The 22,238-nt window shown below is 37.8% G+C and overlaps 1 protein-coding gene across 3 annotated transcripts in view; it reads left to right on the forward strand.

Moving 5' to 3' along the window:
- Positions 1 to 22,132, forward strand: part of FILIP1 (filamin A interacting protein 1) — a 74,036-nt gene extending 51,904 nt beyond the window's left edge. Inside the window, exons 4-7 of one of the 3 annotated variants that reach the window (XM_053458779.1) lie at positions 2,200 to 2,378; positions 13,373 to 16,181; positions 17,023 to 17,080; positions 21,900 to 22,132. In XM_053458779.1, coding sequence (XP_053314754.1) covers positions 2,200 to 2,378; positions 13,373 to 16,181; positions 17,023 to 17,080; positions 21,900 to 21,940 — 3,087 coding nt within the window. In that variant the 3' untranslated portion in view covers positions 21,941 to 22,132. Of the gene's footprint in view, positions 1 to 2,199; positions 2,379 to 11,580; positions 11,684 to 13,372; positions 16,182 to 17,022; positions 17,245 to 21,899 lie in introns of those variants that run through there. The other 2 variants (XM_053458778.1, XM_053458781.1) reach the window with 2 other exon arrangements.
- Positions 22,133 to 22,238: the final 106 nt, after the last annotated feature.

Here is a 22,238-nt window from a genome sequence, read left to right on the forward strand (position 1 = left end):
TGTAAAAGTTAATACCCTTGAATATTGCCCCCCTTTTGTATCTTGTCAACCATGGCACTCAGATTGGAAGCATAGGACTTGCCATCCTAGCCTCAAACAGCCTCCCTCTGCCATGTCCCGCCACTTACACATCCATGCTATTTATTCATTTACCGTATTTGCTCGATTATAAGACGAGGTTTTTTTCAGAGCAAATGCTCTGAAAAATACCCCTCGTCTTATAATCGGGGTCGTCTTCTAATCAGACCTCAAATAGAGGTCTGATTAGGAGACTAAGATCCAGATCCCCCGCACCGCTGCAGGGGACCTGGATCCTCCTGTCGTCGCCCCCCCCACACACACTTACCGGTGCTTCCGGAGGTGAAGTTGGCAGCGGGGGTTTGTATGCGTCTGTCGCAAATACCTTCCCCGACTGTCAGAGATCAGAGTTCCAGAGTTCCTGATCTCTGACAGCCGGGGAAGGTATTTGCGACGGACGCATACAAACCCCCGCTGCCAACTCCACCTCCTTCCGGCTGCCGCGGAATGAGACGTCAACCCGCTGCCCCGGCAATACAGCAGGAAATTGGAAGCACCGGTAAGTAAGTAAGTAAGTGTGTGTGTGTGTGTGTGTGTGTGTGTGTGTAGGGCATTTCTGGAATGCCTTACACCCCTATATGCCACTCTGGCACTTAGGGGGTTAAAAGGCATATTATGGGGCAGAGTGGCATATAGGGAGGTATAAGGCATTTCAGGAGGCAGAGTGGCGTTAAGGGGGCATTTAATAGTGCACTCTGCCTCCTGAAATGCCTTATACCTCCCTATATGCCACTCTGCCCCATAATATGCCTTTTAACCCCCTAAATGCCAGAGTGGCATATAGGGGTATAAGGCATTTCTGGAGGCAGAGTGCTCTATATAATGCCTTTTAACTCCCTTAATGCCACTCTGCCTCCTGGAATGCCTTATACCTCCCTATATGCCACTCTGCCCCATAATATGCATTTTAACCCCCTAAATGCCAGAATGGGATATAGGGGTATAAGGCATTTCTGGAGGCAGAGTGGCACATAGGGGGTCAAAAGGCATACCATGGGGCACAGTGGCATATAGAGGGTTAAAAGGCATATCATGGGCCACAGTGCCATATTGGAGTGGCAAGCCTGGGGGCAGATGTGCGTAACTGGGGGACAGGTTGGAAAATACAAGAAATAAAAACAAAAAAAAAATATTTTTCTCAATCATAGCTTTTATTAAAAAAAATAGTTTACATGAATTAACATTTACTGGTAAAACTTTTTTCCTTTAGGGTCGTCTTATATTCAGGCTTTTTCTTTTTTTCCTAAGTTAATATTCAGATTTTGGGGGGTCGTCTTATAATCAGGGTCGTCTTATAATCGAGCAAATATGGTACTTATTCACAAACATTCACTCACTCATTGATATACTCCTTAACAAATACTTATTCATATACCCTGCATCGGGGGACATACTTTGGGGACAGTGTCCTCAATCTGGGGACTGTCCCCGGAAACCGGGGATGTCTTGAAGAGTCACCCTACTGTTAAGGAATCACCCTAGTTATACAAAATGCATATAGAAAATGAACTAGAAGCTAATACTCTAATGTGCACACAATGATTGGTGCTATGGGTCTTGGTTAACATTTATACTTATACAGAGACATTATCGTAAAATGTAGTATATTGGCGTTTTTCTTTTATTAACATAGCTCTGCATGTACAACTCATGCATGTAAACCTGATTGCTAAAACTTCTATATATGAATAAAAATGTATACAAATTAACGTGGCCCTAAATCCTAAATTTAAATGTACGGTAGCGTCTTCAATAATATCACTATAAAATCATTACGTTAAAGCTAAACTATACCCAATCTTTGGCTGTACACCAAAATCCATTGTGGAGAAACAAAATACCTTAACTTTGTACAATATTTATGACCTGAAAAGCTACAGCAAAGCATTTCCTCCCTAATGAGGATAAACAATCTCATCTTGAATGACCATGTTTCATTTTGGCTTCTAAAAACAGGAAAAACAGTTATGCTTTTATTGTAAAACAACTTCCTAAATTTATCAAACTCTGTTAAATGTTGCCTCATTGCTGGAATCGCAGTTCATAAGCACAAGAGAAAACAAATGAAAATTGGCCACATATAATAGTTTCAGTGTCATTTATTTTATTTTTACGATCCAGCTGGACAGACTTGAAGAAAAGCAGAAGGAAACATACCGTCGTATGTTAGAGCAGCTCCTTCTGGCAGAAAAGTGCCATCGACGAACAGTATATGAGCTGGAAAACGAGAAGCGGAAACACACGGACTATATGAACAAAAGTGATGACTTTACAAATTTGCTGGAACAGGAGCGTGAAAGGTGGGTACTGGGAACCATCATAAATGGGCATGTGGAAGCTTTTTATGAATTCTCTCACGCATATTGCATTTTATGAAAAAATAAAAAATACTATACTACAGACTGTGGGAACAAAGATACTCCTAGAAGAGCTTCTTTTGTAGTGAAACCTTACATGAGTGTAAATTGTGAAGATGGTGATCCACATCACCTTTTCACAGCATTGTTTCTGCAGTAAGATGACAAGATATGTTTATGCAGATATACTTTGTTATTCAGTCTTCCCCACTTTTAGTGTCACTGATATATATATATATATATTTTTATTTTTTTTTAACTATGTTAGCTAATGAAGATTTTTACAGAGGTGCAGCAATCAATGCTTCTTTGTCACTCAGCTACTTACTGGACCCCACCTCCAGATGGATAATGGGGAGGAAAAAACAGGCATTCTAGTTGGGCCTAATGATTCTTATTTCTTAATCATTTCTAATAATTCTATATCTCTATATCTGTCACCACTATAGTGCTGTTTAAGCCGAGTCATTTCTGTAGTTCAGAAATTCCATGATATAATGCACACCTGGTGCATGGCCTTTTCTTATAATTGTTACTCTGGTTATTGGAACTTTGGCTTGCAGTAAGAAAATAGTGGTGCCCTTTTTATGTAACCCATGTTTAAATGGAAATGCCATACTAAGTGGTCTGTTTTTCTGAAATAAGTGAGTGATTTCAGTCTATAAGACTAGCGTCAAATTTCAGATAAAATCTGTCGAGATATATTTCTGGAAATAACTATTTTTAGCTTTGATAACATCATGGAAATTGCTACTGTGTTTTATATGTGAATATTGAAATGGTCTGTCCCATGGGAAAATGAATACATTGTATTTGAGCCTTAAACAAAGTACTGTGTACAGTAATGTCACCTAGCATAGAAGTAAACCTCTGTCACTTCTATTTCATTTTGTTTTAATAAACTTCCTTTATCGGCAGATCTGAAGGCTACCATTTTAGGCAGTGATTTGATATTCTGGGAGACCTTACACCACACTGAGCTGATTCTTTATTGCAGTGCTAACGAAATCCAACTTAATTCTTTCCTGTGTAAACTTAGTGCCTGGCCAGGTATGATAAGGAGTTTTTGAAATTTCTGCCCTGCTAGATCTGCCCCAGTCCATGTAAGGCCTATTATTGTGAAGTGGAATCATCTAGGACTAACAGCTTAGCCATGAAGTGATAGACCATACTTACTCACATAGAGGGGCTGCTGAGTGCTGAAGCGTGTAGTGCGTAAACGTCACAAACAGTACTCCTATCCTGATAAATGTAATTTTAATAAGTAAAACTGATAAATCCATTAACATGTGCTTAAATAATAGTCTTAACTGCAGGCCCATGTCCAATCCAATCTAATAGAACTGTGAATCTGCTTTTGGCTGATACCAGGAGAATGTTACCTACTGGAATGCAATACAACTGTAGTGGTAAGGTAGATGAGGATCTCTTAGGGCATTGTCTGTGACGCATATATACTGGAGGCTGCAGCGAAAAAGGAAGCCAAGGCCCAAATCAAAAACAAAGCAGTAACAATGCAATACACCAAACAAGGACAATGACATACTGGAGGTTCTGAGTTAATATAAGCCATGTTGGCCGAATACCAGGTGATTCCAGGACACAAGTGGTCATCAAGGGGTAAGCGATATCACACGTGTGCACCTGCTGCCAGATGGGCTGGAGCACGACCTACCGAGGCGATGTCTGGGGAAGGGGGTAGCACGTATGTTGCGGGAACCCACTACCTCCAAGGATCCTGTCGTGGACCCTGTCGAGTTGCATGGGTTCCACTTGACAAGTTTGGTGTGGCCTGCACAGAGCCCTGACCTTAACCTCATTGAACACATTATATAAAAATAAATGGATGTATTGGAACAATGATTGTGAGCCAGGCCTTCTCATCCAACATGTAGGATAAGGGCTGTAACTTCCATGGGGCAATAGGGGTGGCTGCCCCAGGCACCTCTAGGTGAAAGAAATGTTTTAGCCACCATTGGCAGTACTTCTACAACTGCTTATTCTTCTGCTTCCAGGACTGTATTTGACTTCAGCATTGGACATGACATAGTTACATAGTTACATAGGCTGAAAAAAGACATGCGTCCATCAAGTTCAGCCTTTCCTATATCTGTTAATTTGTTGCTGTTGATCCAAAAGAAGGCAAAAAACCCCGGCTTCGCTCTTTCCAATTTTGCACTAACCAGGGAAAAAAATTCCTTCTTGACCCCAAAATGGCAGTCAGATTACTCCTTGGATCAATAAGCTGTTTCCCCATAATTAAAGATTATATCCCCAAACATTATGTTTTTCCAGGTATCCATCCAGTTGCAGTTTAAACGTCTGTACAGACTCTGATAAAACAACATCTGACTGTGCCCCAGGCACCAAGATCCCAAGTTACATATAAATAAAACAAAATAGAACAGCTTATTCAGTTCTTTAGCATTGCATTAACCCTTTAAAGTTGTAACCTTGCAAGTTAATAGTGGTGCTCTATACAACTGGTTATTCTCCTGTTTGGCACTTGTTGGGTTAAAGTTGGTAAAGCATTAATCCATGATTGAAATGTATTGTTGGACCTCTATGGGACAAGAACAGTAGCTATGCTCTAAGAAATTGTAACTTTTATACTTCACTGTCTGTAACATCTGAATACTTTAAAGGCACTATCTACAGGACATGGTCAGACCTGAATAACATCATAGAATAATTTTGACCTTGAGTCCTTCATTAATCATGTTTCCTTGGATGGTGTCTCCTACTAACCTCCTCTCAGTGAAGCACATTATTGGCTTTGCTGTGATAAAACATTCCTTTCTGTGTAGTCATCCTGGCACCAACAGTCTTCTGGCTGCTCTTCTAATGATGTAATGTTGAAACTACATCACCTGCAAAGGAAAAAGGGTCTGCAAGTAATAAAAAAACAGAGTTACTTTAAAGCAAATGTTGTGTAATTGATGTAAGCGGGCTTAGTGATTGTTCCATGTTTGTTATTTAAGCCTTTCAAGCTTCCTTTCAGAGGAAGAAACAGAGCAAAACTGTCTTCTAGATAGATTTATTTGCATCATGTAAACGGATCAGTGTTCCACTCCTCTGCTACCACCTGCTAAAGATAATTGTTGAGTAAAATAAATAAAAAGAATGCATACAGAAGTGTACTGAGGGAGAAATAGAACACATGAGGATATCCAGTTATAATTAGACTACAGCTCATGTGATGGTTGATTAGGGTTGTTCCCAGTTGTAGGACCACATATTGTCCTGCCATATGGCAACTTGGCTCAGTGTCTATACCTGAGCCACACAATATAACATTTGAAACACCACCTAACGGCTTTGAAATGCTGGGAATTTTAACCAATGAAGATTCCATAATTTGTGTTTGTTCTGCATCCCCTTCTTAGTATTACAGATAAAATCAGTAGAAGGTTTTTAGGCAGGTTGTCTGATTATGTTAAACAATCTGGTCCCCAAAATTGTTTTTCTTCTAAAGTTCATTTTGCATAGGTTCCAATATATGTTTTTGGAGTTTGAAAATTTCTGCCTCATTTTTCTTCAGCTATCAGAAATTGTAAGCAGGCGGCATACTTAAGTACACTTCCTGTTGAAGCACTCCAGTTGATGTCAACAGGAGCTGATCTCCAGTTGACATTAGGAAGAGTGGTAGACAGTCACAGTTATGCAAGAACATTAACAGATTGCGAGCTTTGAAAGGGAAGAGCCATCTTATTCTTCTGTGCCAGTATGTTTTAACATATATTGATGCTATTAACACATTTTTTAATGCAATTCTTAATTCCCCCTCTCCCTTGTAATGGAGCTAATGATGTACTGGTGCTCTAGAAATAAAATGTAAAGTAATGTAAATGTAATTCAGTTACAGTTTCCACTGCTCTGCTACACTGTGTTGCTTTTTCATCTGGAAAAGCAACACATGGCAATTAAGTGTTTCTGGGGGGTGGTTGGGCATTCAACAGTAATAGGAATGATGGTTCAGTACCACTTTAGTGTATGCTCCACTGGCTTCTCACTTTAGAGTGTGCTCTACATGCGCAATATTTGCTCTACCAGCCGGCTTAAAAAAAAAAGCATGTATCATTGAAACAACGTATCTGTTTTTTTCAAAAACAAAAAAACACCAAAATTATAACATTATTTATTTAATCAAGTAAGTTATTTAAACAATATACCATTTTCAGGTCATTTAAAAATAAAATAAATCTTCATTGGGGCTATTTCTCAAACTTTTCTAGCACAAATTATCTATGCGTGTGAGTTGTTGACTTACACCTCTAATTTTCCTTAAAATTTTTGTTGTCTCAAACTAGATCGCTCAATGGACTGGGTGTGAGCTCCAGTCCTTGGGTCAACATAGATTTCCTGGTAATTGAGAGTGAATTAATGGAAACCTCTTGCCTTTAAATTGCCATTTGCCAGAGCCTATTGCACTCTACTTTTTTAATAATTGGATCGATCGTCGATCTACATAGAAGCAGTGCCAGTCTAATCCCTGTTGTTAATTACCTCATCTTCTGACAAAGGGGGCTTATCAAATCTTAAAATTCTTCCATGTTTGCATTTCCAATGACTGGCAAACCTGGTTTCATTTATTGGAGTGGGAGGTTATTTGTTTCAGACGATTTCACCCCTTGCTTCAACAAAGACTATAGCCATACAAACTTCTCTGCGCATGTTAAGCTAGTCTCTCATGGTTGCAGAAGGCTTTCCCCTCAGGTTAGTCACCAAGTTTATTGGCATCTCCATAACAAAAAATAAACAAGTTCTAAAATATAACAGAAACTGAGGTTGCAATGAAGTTTTCTATTTAAATCTGTGTAATGGGAAAGCGCATTACCACTTCTTACTGAGCATGTAGTTTGGCATCCTTTTCATGAACAGGGTAAAACGGGAACAAATTCTCCTTCTTTCTTCATCTTTTTTCCTGCATATTAGCTCCAGAAAGATGGCATTAGTCCCTATCTGTCAACTCTTCCTACATGTTATGGTGTCGGAGATGTAACTGCAGTCTCTTGGTTTAATATCAAGTTGCAATAGAAATCTTTGGTCAACATAATTTTACCCTTACGAAAAAATTACTGCAGTTTTTCTGAAGTAATACTGCAGTTTTTTGGACATGAAAAAACTGCAATACTGCACTTTTACTGCAGTATTACTGCACATTTACTGCATTTGTACTTCACTGTACTGCAGTTTTACTGCAGTTATTTTTGTACGGAAGTACAAATACAATAAAGCTACAGTACATTGAAGTACAACTGTAGGTTTGCAATACAAAAAAAAGTGCAGTAACACTGCAGTACAGTGAAGTACAAATGCAGTAAAACTGCAGTAAATGTGCAGTGTTGCAGTTTTTTCATGTCCAAAAAACTGCAATATTACTTCAGAAAAACTGAAAAGGGTAGGGTTCACTCACTATACAATAATAACTCGTTTCAGCTGTAATAACTACCAACATCAAAGTGTCATCAAAGCTGCTTCACGTGGCAGAGCGTAAAACTAACTACTTCAGGTGGAAACTGGTAGATCACATGCTAGTGTGGCACCAATGTTTCTATTGCTGCATTTAGGTACAAAAGTATGAAGTTTCATGTGAAACAGCACCGTTAATACTCTGTGTCAGTTTAAAAATATTTGAAATGGCTAAACACAGTTAAATCAATGAAAATAGATCCACTACTTCCCAAAATGTGATGACATCATTCAGATTGAACAAAAAGTGCGTTATTCCTGTGAGAAACCTGAAACAGGTTTTAGGATGATTGTTCATTCTCCATGGTAATCAAAAGCAGCATATGTTATTTCTACTTCATAAAGCAGGGGTGTCAACCTCACTCCTTTATGAACATCTAAAGTTCCAGAATTACAGTAGTGTACATGTCGGTAAACACATACTATTGAGAAATCAACAAGGCCTTGGGTCCAACACCAGTTAACCTCGTTTAAAGAAGTACATACATACAGAAGTACATAAATAAAGAAGTACATACAGCAGTAATGACATGTGCCTGAAAAGTTTTTTTGGTAAGAGAATCTTGCAGAACCCTTAGTTTTATTTGGTGACTCCTTTAAAATGGCACAATCTGATATATTGATGTATTATGCCTCTTACCTATTGTTACATAGTTTTAAATAATGTAAGTGAGTATTATAAATGAACTATTTCTTGTTATTATTCCAATATATACCGGTGGGCAATAAGGCAAAGCATAATTTGGAAAATAAGCCTTATGTTCGGAAACCAATTGCCCTAACATTTTCCTGGGTACTACATTCTAATTTGACCTGATGGCTGCATTGCAAATAAGGGACACATGCTCTAAAAACCCCTCTGTGGTGCTTGGACAACCCCATGGCTGCTTTGTCTTTAGCTATTCCATTATGTTTAATAAAATTAATTCCATATGACTATACAGTCAAAAAGCTCTTCCAATGAGACATTGAGCATTAAGTATAAGGCAGGAATGTAGTACAAAGTTTGAAAAAGTGGTCTTATTGCCATAGAAATCACTTGAATTGTTTTAGCTCTGCCTCCATATATTAGCCCAGGGGTCCCATTTACTTTTTTTGCCAATTTTAATGGAATATGCAACAAAAAAGCCGAGCTTAAATAGAGCCATCCTGTGTACACCTCTGCCTGCCAAACTCAGTCAGCTTAATAAACTTTCAAAGTCTTGCTTTTTTGTGTTTGGATGGATAGCCCCCAAATTGCGGTTGATATGTCCCAGGTTCTAGCTGTCAAACTTGAAAGCTTATATTCAGATGTTTGATAAACAGACCAATCTTAGTAACAGTTAGACTGTGTTTTTCTCATACACTGTCCGCCCAACAGCTCTGCTCTCAACCTGCCGTGATCAACCATCGACTTAGAATATTTTGGCGGGTGTGGAAAGGTTAGAACTCGGCGTGGCCTATTGAGTTTAATAATAAACTCTTCCTCGTATATAGAACGCCATATGGTTTATATACCAAAAACAAGTCAGGATTAGGAAGAATAAAGTGTCTGTTATGGCAGAATATTTAACACAAAGACGCTAATGATTTATTTTTATACTTTTGATAACTACATGCAAATCAGAAGCAATTTAAAATGCTTCATATTTATACAGCTTCTTTTCATTGTACTTTAAAGAGCATTAGAGCTCAAACTAAACACAGCATGTTGTCTGGTGAGATATTAGGCTCATTATATCAGTCAAGTCCCAAATATACTTATGTTTACTAGACTTCTGCTGGGAACTTTGGCCAATCCAGAATTTTCTGGCATATCTTCCTGGGGGTGTCTCCTTCCAAAAAAAAAAAAAAAAGATTTGTCAATGCCTTGCTTAAGAATATTTCACAACTTCTAATAACCTTACAAAACCTTTTGAAGAAAAAGCCTCAACTCTTATTTGATGTGATGTGTGCCATATCCAGGGTGCGATCAAAGCTTATCTTAGAAGAACTGGATGTGTTTCAAGACTGCCAGTTCTTGCACTCCCTAGTGGGATTAGCTATAAATAATGTCATGTGGTATCTCATCTTAAGTCTTCCAAGAAAAGGCCAGTGCTCTAGAGCAAATTAACTCTCTAAAGATTCAGAAGCGGAATCTTAATGTAAGTACCAGAACATGGGAAAAAAAGGCTCCCGGTCAGCCCAGAGGGAAATGTTTACCTAAAAACAAGCAGTTTCATGATATTTTAATTGAGATGCCTGTGCTCAAAGCGAAATAGCCAAAAATGATAACCTATTGGCTATCCTCATGGACTAGGGTGCAAATCCACTATACCTAGGGATCTTTTCTAATGCAAAACAGGACCAGTCCTATAGTAAAATAGTTATTGTTTTGTAGAAATAATATTTTCTGCTTACACAAAAATGAAGCACCAATTATTCTACTAAATGTTCTACGATGAATAATCGCTTTAAAAAAGAAAAAAAAGTTAATTATCCATATCTGGAGTACATCCAAAAACTTGTGCTGAGAATTAACAAAAATGGAACCTGTAGGTTTATTTTGGTGTTAACCGCTGTCCTGCCAGGGGACGTGCACAGGATCAAACAGCCCATGTTGTGTAAGCGGGGCTACGAGCTTATCTCCTATTGGCTGTTCATAGAACGGGGACCGCACAAAGGAGACAGATACTTAGCTAACTGCTGGAGCCACAATGCCATGTGGTAGCCTTTCCTTCCATTCAAGTTGCCATGTGTTAACATGTCTTGAATACTGAAGGAGACAAAGAATAGACTTGTAGCTGCTGTGTTACGCACACAGAGCCACGTGTTAGATGACATCAAGAAAATATGTATATATTTTTACAAGTTTTACAAGAAATGGGAACAATGTACAGCTCATTAGCACATTATTTAGCCGAACGAGACAAAGCAAATTCCATCTTTTGCTCTCTTTGATTCTGGTTTTTACTTGTCTCCCCCTTCTTTTCAGCGTGGGATAATCCTCCGACTGGGATTTTTCATTACAAATCCTGGTTCTAGCTTTGTACCTTTGTACTTAGTGTTGTAAGTGTTACTATATATATATATATATATATATATATATATATATATATATATATATATATATATATATATATATATATATGTTAATAGATACTCAATTTGTTAAAGAATCGTATTACCACCTATTTGTAAAGTTTTGGAATGCTATTCTAATAGGGTGGAATTGTTCAGCTGGAGACAACACTATGAAGTTCATTCTTTTTACAGAAACCTTCTTGCTGTTTCAATCGCTAAGGGAATTTCTTCTTTAATATGTAGTCTCTACACATAGTGATAATCATCATAATGTTGAATAGAGTTCTTTTTAATCTTTTGAGAATCAGAATGCAACAATCAGAATCAACAATATTTACCTTTTTAACTTATAAAGCCAGTAAGTGATGAAACAAAAGTAATTCTAAATTACTAAATAATGTTTTCCTGGTTCTGCATCAACATAGGTCTTTGTTGCCAACATCAGATGCAGTGTCAAAACAGATTACAAGCTGTTTCTGAACAGAGAAGTGCTTTTTTGTGGGAAGGGGGGGGGGTCGTTGCTGCAGCCCTTACCATTCATTGTAGTGAGTCTGCATGGTAATGAGCCATGTAAGCAGGGATGACATCACCAGTCAGTGGTCCTTACTCTGAGGCACAACAGTCACCTTTTATTGTTTTGATGACATGTTTGCGACATGATAGCAAATTCACTCGGGAGCAGAAGCCGGAGCTAGGCCCGGTAATGTTTCTGGAGTAGCTTTCACGATTTACAGGTAAGGGTTTGTATTTTATACACTCGGTTTGCAGGCCTGATCGTGTCCGTAGTTGCTTTGGTTTAAGTTTCTTTTGTTGTGAAATAAATACAGGTGTTTTATTTATTTGTTTGTTGTGGATGTTTTTTGTAGTATTTAGGCTTTTTTGAATGTAGCTGTATGAACATTAAGCAACAATGTGTCTTATGAGCTAGTTGGACCTTTCAGAAGCATATCTCCTGCCTCACTGTTTCTTGATTGAACTTTGCTCTGTGTTTCCAGTTAAGTAATTTATTGACTTTTTATATATGCTATTGATACTTGCATTGATAAGACAAATATTTGGCAGAGATAGTAAAAGCACATGTGTTTTTCTTGACAATGTTATTGTATTCTGAGTTCAGGTTGACTTCAAAATGCTTGGTTTGAATTAATGACGCACTAAGAACAGAGGCAGCCTACAGCTAGCTCAAAGCAATTGAGGAACTGCAGTTGTCATAATGCCCATCTCTTCATGGTTATCTTTTCCTTTAGAATAGGGTTGTTGCTAGGTGTAGCTCATGGAGCTGAAACTCTGACTATAAATTATGGAGTTTGTAGTATGTGCTAATACTGATTGAAGATTATGGGAGTTGTAATTCGGCAACACCTGCAGTGATTTACCATATTGCTTCATACAAATGACGTAAGATGCTTTCTGCGGACTATCGTTTTAAGGAAATAAGTACAAATAATTAGGCTTTCTTTTGTGGTTATATTTGCAGGGAACTACATAAATAAAATGTTATGAATGCTGATCATAAGCTCAATGGTGGATTTCTGAAATCAAACTTTGTTATCTTAAACTTGGGATAACATCTAAAAGATAGGATATGGTTAAGCATTGCAATACAGAACCAAATTAATACTGTGCATAACTGTTAAGAAGGAACACCATTGGTCTTATGCTTTGCACTTTATTTCCCTGCAGGACTTCATGAACTATAGAGAATCTGAGGATGCATATCTGGTTTTTACCAGAAGTGTGAACAATGTTTTTTGAAAATGTACCACCTTGAGAATATTCATTAACCTCTTGGGGGCCGCACATTTTGTATAATGTTACCTTGGCTGATTTTTACAGGGTGCTTTGATTTACCTTAAGGTCATATATCTGCAAACAGCATTTAGTGCAGACTAGAGTAATCGGTAATCTATTTGAAGATGCTAGTCATCCCAAGTTTCAAATTCAGCACATTACTAAATAATACTAAGGTCCAGTATGTGTGTGTATATATATGTGTGTGTGTATGTATGTAAATATGTATATATGTATATATATATATATATATATATATATATATATATGTATATATATATATGTATATATATATATATGTGTATATATATATATATATACGATCTTTTTGATGTTATTGCTAATATACTTCTATGTACATTTGGGGTGTACTGCAAAAGTATTATTGAAGATGTGTACAAAGGGATTGTTACTGTACTATGATCTTCCTGGGAAGCACCTAATTTGTAATTCATTTTAAATCCCTACATTTACTCTCTAAAGATAGATAAACATGTTTTCAGAGACTGGCATAATGCAAAACACAGTAATTTGTTGTTTAGAGTATATGCAGAAGTCACAACGAAACAATGTGCACCTGATGCTTTGTGAATAATAAATTCCAATAAAATTAACTGTTTGTGTATTTCCAGGTTAAAGAAACTGCTTGAACAGGAAAAGGCTTATCAGGCACGGAAGGATAAAGAATACAACAAACGGCTCAACAAGGTCCGAGATGAACTAGTAAAGCTTAAATCATTTGCACTGATGCTGGTGGATGAAAGACAAATGCATATTGAACAACTTGGGCAGCAAAGTCAAAAGATACAGGACCTTACCCAAGAACTGCAAGAAGCAGAATCCAAGCTGAAAGCTATTTGTTCTAAAGCCAACGAGGACAACCAAAAACTTATTAAATTGGAAGTAGACCTTGAACATAAAACCTCAAAATACACTCTAGAGCATGAGGAAATGACCACTAAGTTAAACACTCAGGAGTCTAATAATCGTCAGCTACGTCTCAAAGTTTCAAGCCTCAATCGCAAAATTGAAGAGTTGGAAGACGCAAACAAGGACCTACAAAAGGCAGAAGATGAGTTGAAAGAGCTGAGAGAGAAAATAGCTAAAGGAGAATGTGGAAGTTCCAGTTTAATGGCAGAAGTGGAAAACTTACGTAAACGGGTCTTGGAAATGGAAGGCAAAGATGAGGAGATAATAAAGGCTGAATCTCAGTGTAAAGAGTTACAAAAGAAACTTCATGAAGAAGAACACCACAGTAGGGAGCTGAAACTGGAGGTGGAAAAATTGCAAAAAAGAATGTCTGAACTTGAGAAGTTAGAAGAGGCTTTTACCAAAAGTAAATCTGAATGTTCTCAGCTACATGCCAAACTTGAGAAGGAAAAGGCCCAAACCAGAGATTTCATAAAGGAAGTCGAAGTGGTAAAAGCTCGAGTTAAGGAACTTGAATCAGTTGAAGGAAGGCTAGAGAAAGCAGAACACAACTTAAAAGATGATCTGACAAAGCTAAAGTCCTTTACTATGATGTTGGTTGATGAAAGAAAAAATATGATGGAGAAGATCAAGCAGGAAGAGGGGAAAGTCGAGAACCTAAATAGAAACCTGAAAGTTGAACAGGGAAAAGTTATGGAAGTTACCGAAAAGCTAATCGAAGAAAGCAAAAATCTTTTAAGACTTAAATCAGAGATGGAAGAGAAAGTCTATAATTTAACAAAAGAGAGAGATGAGTCAACCAGCAAACTAAAAAGTGAAGAAGAGAAAAACTGTGAATTAAGCTGCAGGGTAGATCTGTTAATGAAAAGAATGGAAAACATGGAGGTATCAGAAAGAGAAGCCTCAAGAAACCGAATGAAAAAAAGTTTTGAAACAGCACACCATGATGATAACAAAACCAAGGAGCTGGTTTTAGAGATTGAAAGACTCAGGAATCGTCTTCAGCAACTAGAAGTGGTTGAAGGAGACTTGATGAAGACAGAAGATGAATATGATCAATTAGAACGTAAATTTAGAACTGAACAAGACAGAGCTAACATTCTTTCTATACAATTAGAAGAACTGAAAAATCAGATAGCTAAGAATAAAGCTATTGAGAAGGGTGAAGCTGTAACCCAGGAGGCAGAGCTTCGTCATCGAATCCGCCTAGAGGAGGGTAAGAACAGAGATTTGAGGGCAGAAGTACAAGCTCTTAAGGAAAAAATACATGACATGATGAACAAAGAAGACCAACTTTCACAACTTCAAGTGGACTATTCAGTTCTTCAGAAAAGGTTTATTGAAGAAGAAAATAAAAACAAAAACATGGGTCAAGACGTACTAAATCTGACAAAAGAGTTGGAGCTTTCAAAGCGATATAGCCGCGCTATAAGGCCAAGCATGAATGGTAGGAGAATGGTTGATGTCCCTGTGACTTCTACAGGAGTACAAACAGATGCAATAAATAATGAGCTGGTTGAAGAAGAAACACCAGCAGTGTTTATCAGGAAGTCTGTCCAAGAAGAGAATCATATAATGAGTAACTTACGTCAAGTTGGTCTTAAAAAGCCTACAGAAAGATCACCAGTTCTAGAAAGATACCCTCCTGCAGCCAATGAACTGAGCATGAGGAAATCTTGGATCCCCTGGATGAAAAAAAGAGAAAATGGCACACCAGTAACTCCAGAAAGAGTTGTTCGGCCAAGTACAACTCAGGGACGGCCTGGTGAAGTCTTCCTTTCACCAAAACAAGGACAACCTCTTCATATACGAGTAACGCCCGATCATGAAAATAGCACTGCTACTTTGGAGATAACTAGTCCACCTTCTGAGGACTTTTTTTCAAGCACCACAGTAATACCAACATTAGGGAATCAAAAACCAAGGATTACAATTATTCCTTCCCCTGCTGTTATGACGCACAAAGGGAAAGGGGCTGAAAGCCCAGTATCTCCAGAAAGAGCTATGTCTCCAGTCACTATAACTACTTTCTCAAGAGAAAAGACTACTGAAAATGGCCGATTGGCTTTCAATGAAAGGCCAACATCCCCAATTCAGATTCTCACAGTATCAACAACTGCTGCGCCCCCTGAGATATCTGTATCGCCTGATGCCCAAGAAATGACTATGGGTCGTGCTGTTTTTAAAGTTACTCCTGAGAAACAAACAGTACCAACTCCCATAAGGAAATTTAACTCAAATGCAAACATCATTACAACTGAAGATAACAAAATTCATATTCATTTGGGTTCTCAATTTAAAAGAAACCACACTGCGTCCTCTGAAGCATCAACACCTGTAATAACTGTTAGACCTTTAAATATTGGTACAGAAAACAAGGAGATTACAACTGGCACAGTACTTCGCTCTCCCAAGACTAATCTATCAGCTAGACCTACAACAAACAAAGTAACCAGTTCCATTACCATAACCCCTGTCACAACATCATCCACTCGTGTAACCCAGTCAGTGGTGAGTAAAACTTTCCACTACAGTCTATTCATAGTTAAGGCTGGGAATGGTTTTCCTTCTAAAGAAAATTATTATTTAATGTCTACTTACCCATTCTGTTCTTAGTGTGATAGTTTAGCTGTCTAAACCTCTGCTTCTCCATCATTTAATCTTTATTCAAATGCCACAAATTTTCTCTTGAGAAGCAAATTTTATTTAAGTGGCAATTAGAATTGTAAGAAAGTAGCTTGCACTTTTAAAGCTACATGAAGCCTTCTCTTTCGTATCTATATTGCATCCAATCAGAGATAGTCACTCAATACTGCTGCTTGCTTCCCCCCAAATATTTTACTATTTATTGATTTTTTTAAAGCTTTTGAGTGGGTAAACAGGACATACAAAGTATTGCATCACATAACAAATAAAGCTAAAGAATAACAATTGGCTTTAGCTAAATGAATCAACATTATCAGTACAGCTAATGATTTCTTATAAAATGTATCCTGTTACTAACACTATCCTGATACCGGTACTTGACAACTTCTGAGTAGGGGAAATGTAGTTACATTGACCTGCCTGACCATAATGCATTAGGCATTGCATTATTTTGCTGACCCTTTTACCTATCTCATGCTAATAAACTACTCTTGAGCTTTAACTACCACATTTTCACATCGTGCAACACATCTTTGTATATCAACCAACAGGTTTTTTCCTGATGTGCCAGCAGCAGGAAAACAAAATGATCCCTGAAACAGATTTGTATATGAGTACACCTTTAAATGATGTTTCCACTAGTGTTATGATATGGAATAACATGTTGCTGGTATGTTTTTAATAACTGTTTTTTGTTATCCTTCAGACAACACAAGATGGGTCATCCCAACGTCACACACCCACCCGCATTCCTATGTCAAAAGGTATGAAAGTCGTCAAGCCAATAATGGCAGTGCCAGGAGCAGGAAATCTTTCAAAATTTGAGCCACGTGGCGAAAGTCAGTCAATGAAAATAGAATTGAAGAAATCTCCAGCCAATAGCTCTGCCCCTCTTGGAGCTGGGAAGGGCTGAGGCTATGCCTCAGGGGTATGTGCAGGTGTCTCTGCTACCATGAAAAGCAGTCCCCTGTTTCTCCGAACTCTTAGATCTATACTAATTCATGACTAGATAATTCTATCAATTTCTCTGCTGCTTTGATGGCCTGCAGACTGCTGATACTGGAGGCCTTTGGCAGTTTAGAAGTTCCAATAACCCATCAATAACATGTGTCTCAAAATTATGCAGTGAACAATGTTTCTGTACTGTAATCCATTGTTTCAACTGGTAATGCCCATTTATCCCATTAACTTAATTAAGTTCTGTATTGGCCAGTCTGTTACTCTGTGGTTAAATTTAGACTACCCTAAAGAGAATTGTTACAGAAAAACGGCTTTTGATAAATTAATGGGAATTATAGACAAAGCAACCGTAAGGAACATCTAATGCTCACAGGAGCTTTACTATAGCAACTAAGTACATATTAGTTTTTATACTGACAACAGCAGGATCTGGTTGAATAGATGATGGACAACTTTAGGCCTACAGAAGACTGGCTATGTGAAGTCCTGCTTCTAATTCAGAGTGACCAAGCTATGGCTTAAAGTTCTAGTTTAGTCCACCAAGCACTGTAGAGTGAGAAACTGGCCATACCTCAAGGGAACTTACAAATGTTTCTGTTGAATTTACATAAATTAACTTGTCAATATTTGGAACTTTTATCCTGGATTTGTGTCTATGGTATATCTACACTTAAACTGTAAAGCTCTCTGTTGCTCAATGTCTTACAGTATAGTAAACAACATTTGTTTCTATTTGTAATTTACTGCGGGATACAAACAGCATGTGGTGATTGCATGTGGATGGACATGAAAACCCGGAGTTGTGTATGATCTGGTGTTCTCCTTAGTCTTTTATATTTGCATTTGTATAATATGTTCTATTGTATCAATAGCTTCCTCCAGCATAGCACTTAAAATGTAAGCAATATTTTGGTAATGCTGCCATCTTCTGAGATAATCAGGAATTAGTATGTGAAAGTAAGTAGATGGTGGTTCAACACTACGCCTCGAAAACCAGTAGGTTTTTGTAATGCATTCGGTTAAAATTAGTTTATGTTTTAAAGTAAAGGAGAGAACAATACAAATTTAATTTTTTTAAACAAAATGCTGAGTTACCACTTGTCATATTAATGCTAATATTGTTTAAAAAAAAATAAAATCTGCATAAAAACATCAGTTTAACCTGTGCTGTAGGAAACGGTGTGAACATTTTATTTTTGTTATAATTATAAAATGCCTTTATCGTATCACCCGTATGCTGGTTCAGTGCTTGTCTGTCTCTCCCTTAATCCCACCCACACTTGTCTCCCCACTGCTCCATCACTGTCATTTTCCAGTGCACCTGCCTTTCTCTCTTCCTCTGTTATGCACCTCTCCCCCTCTGTGTCATTCTCTCTCTTTGATCTTTTGTCTAAGAACAGATACATAATACACAAATACATGAGCAGGATGTTTGTTAAAAATAGGCCCAAATACTATTTGTACAGTTACTACCAAATGTATATGATTATTCTTCAGATACACATGGATACCTTTGCAGCATACTATCCCACAGTCTAAAGCAACCTCATGTATGCATGGGAATATATTGTGTGTAAGTGCTGGGTTTCCACAGACCCACACACATACATGGTACGGACAAAAGTATTGGGACACGCCTCTTAGTTATTGAATTTAGGTGTTTCAAGCAGACCCATTGCCATATGTGTATAAAAGAGTTCAGTAGATTTACCCTGCTAGATATTCCACGTAACTGTAAATGGTATTGTTGGAAAGTGGGAGCATTTAGGAACAGCATCAACCATGAACTGAAGACCACATAAAGTCACAGAGCGAGGTCATTAAGTGTTGAGGTGCAGGGTGCGTAAAAGTCGCCATAGCTGCAGAGTTCCAAACTTCCACTGGCATTAATATTTGCTAAAATATGTGGTAGGAGCTTCATGGCTAAGTTACCATGGCAGAGCAGCTGCAAGAAAGCCTGGCATCACCAAGCACAATGCCACAAATTGGATTGAGTGCTGTAAAGCACGCCACCACTGGACTCTGCACCAATGGAAACGTTCTGTGGAGTGATGAATCGCGCTTCTCTGTCTGGCAAGTCTGATGGGCAAGTCTGTGTTTGGCAGATGTCAGGAGAACATTACCTGCCTGACTGCATTTTGCCAACTGTAAATTTTAGTTTGAGGAGGGATAATGGTATAAACCTGTTTTTCAGGTGTTGGGCCTCTTACTTCCAGTGAAGAGAGATTTGGACAATGCTATGCTTCGAATGTTGTTGGAACAGTTTGAGGAAGGCCCTTCTCTTTTCCAGCATGACTGTGCACCCAGTGCACAAAGCAAGGTCCATAAATATATGGTTGGATGAGTTTGATGTGGAAGAACTTGACTGACCTGCACAGAGCCCTGATCTTAACCCCATTTAACACCTTTGGGATTACATTACATTACATTTATTTGTAAAGCGCCGGCAGATTCCGCAGCGCTGTTACAGTCAGTAGAACAATTTATAAACACGTACAATAACAAACTGGTACAAAGGAGAAGAGGGCCCTGCTCTTGCGAGCTTACAATCTTTGGGATGTACTGGAACGGAGATTGCGAGCCTGGCCTTCTCGTCCAACATCACTGCGTGTCCTCACAGATGGTCTACTGGATGAATGAGCAAACATTCCCACAGAAACACTTCCAAATCTTGTGGAAGGCCTTCCCAGAAGAGTAAAAGCTGTTACAGCTGCAAAGGGGGATGTGTCCCTATTGGTGTAATTATTATTATTATTTATTGTTTTATATAGTGCCATCAAATTCCGTAGTGCTGTACAATGGGTAGACAGGACATAACAAGTAGTATATAACATAACAAATTGACTTACAGCGACAACAGTTGAGTATGGTCGGTTGTCCCAATATTTTTGTCCATAGTGTATTAGTATAATGACATATTTCACATAAAAATAAGATGTACATTGAATAGTGATTTTTTTTTAAGTTTTAATAAATAAGCTTTTGTGTGCTTTCCCCAATGGTAACTTCTAGCCTCACCGCACATTTCATTTGTGTTTAATGTGATATAGTTTAATGCTTAAAGGGTTAACTTATTTTAATTTACTTTTTTCATCTGTGCAATGTCATTGATGTCTATCTCTCTCTTCTCTACTATACTTTAATTTTTAAACTTATTTAGATCCTCTGTCCTTTCCCCTCCTCAAACTGTTGTCCATCCTAGCGTTCCTATCTTATTCGTCCTACCCATACTGACTTCCATCACTGTAACTTAGTTTTGCTACCCTTCGTGTTCCAGAATTAATAAATCCTACTATTATTAATTTGTACTGATCTTTGCCATACTGTGTCCCATTTGTCTTCCAGTTTGCCCTCCTTATCTGATATCTCATCTTTCTCTTGAAATTTTCCCATCATCCTGCTTCTTTACTTGTCCATGTAGCCCAATTATATAGAACTATAAGAAGTTCTGGGAGTTGTTTTTTCTAAATGAATTCTGTATTTGCCAAATATATTTGAGTTGTATGTACTTGTCAACTGAGGGACTAAACTTGAAGAAGCTTTTACTGTATAACTTGGTGGGTTGTGCTTTCTAGAGGTGCAATTTTTATATAAGGCTAAAACACATGTATAAATACATATATATACTACCACATACACCGTTTAGAAACTCAAGGTTTCTAAAAATCTGCAAAAACATTTTTAAAAAAGTTCAAGATCATTAATGTCTCATTTTGTGTGGAAATTCATGACATTTTGCTTGTGTCATTGTATGCCACCTTCTGCACAACTGTTGGTTTATCCCATTATCATGAGTAGCATGTAGTGATGTATTTAGGGTTGGGGCTACCCTAGGCCTGACCCAAGGCAGCATTCCAGCTACCTCCTTAGCTTATCTCTATGCCACCTTATCTAACTGCTGTTCCACCTCTTGAGGACTGTATCTGACATGGCTACAGCATGTTATGGAGACTTTACAAGCTAGACACATTCCTTCATAGTGTAAATTGGCTGGTTACAAGCCCAACCAGCACATTTAGTAAGCAGCACTGGGAGCCTGATCACCCTATCCGTCCCCCATTATGTTATGCTAAAGAGCTACCAAAATCTCCACCCTGTTCATGCAGCCTTAGTTATTGGTCCATGAACACTGAAAAGAATCCCAGCACTCCAAACAGCTTCCAATCCTTAGGTTACTTTATTTAGAGAACGCAAAACAAGAAGGAACAGGGCCTTTGTCAAGCTAGTCATTGGTCCAAACTGATAAAATTGTGTCCAACTTTTGAGCAATAAAACTCTTGGGACAAAGATACTGGGGAAAACCCCAAGATAAATCATAGATATCTAAAACATATCTACAAACTGAAAAACTAAACAATTGTTTGAACTTTGTAACCTTGGTTAATTTGCTTTAATATTTGCTAAGACCTTGAATAGGTAATAAGAAAAGACAACTCAGTCATTTAGTTAAAAAGCCTAGTGGGCTGATTATTCTGAATATAATGTACATACAGTATAGTGCAATAACTGATCGACAGAAAACCAAAACAGGTTGTATTAACTTTATAGTATAGTTGATATAGTTTCAATATTCCTGTAATGTACAATAAACAATGAATAACCATTGTTCTGTTTTCATTCCAGAGAGTATTGTTATCCATCAGCTTCGAATGAACACCAGATGACATGGAAAAAGAGTTTTGTATTGATGCACTGACCTCCACGTTCTGTGGATAATGTCTGATGTCCTCACTGAAGCAGCCTCTTCTCTCACCTTTGTGCTATTGACACATCAAAGAAAATAAATCTATTTTTTGAAATATTCTTGTATCTTCTCAGACGGGATAGATTTAGGTTAACGTGGGATTAAATTCACTACTATTATATTTTTATACTGAAAGTGATGCGATTATCTTCCAATCTAGAATGATAATGTTGAGAGACACTATGAATGTTATTCTTTTTAAAGATATCGCAGAATGG

Source organism: Spea bombifrons, chromosome 3 (assembly GCF_027358695.1).
Source record: "Spea bombifrons isolate aSpeBom1 chromosome 3, aSpeBom1.2.pri, whole genome shotgun sequence".
Taxonomy (NCBI): domain Eukaryota; kingdom Metazoa; phylum Chordata; class Amphibia; order Anura; family Pelobatidae; genus Spea; species Spea bombifrons.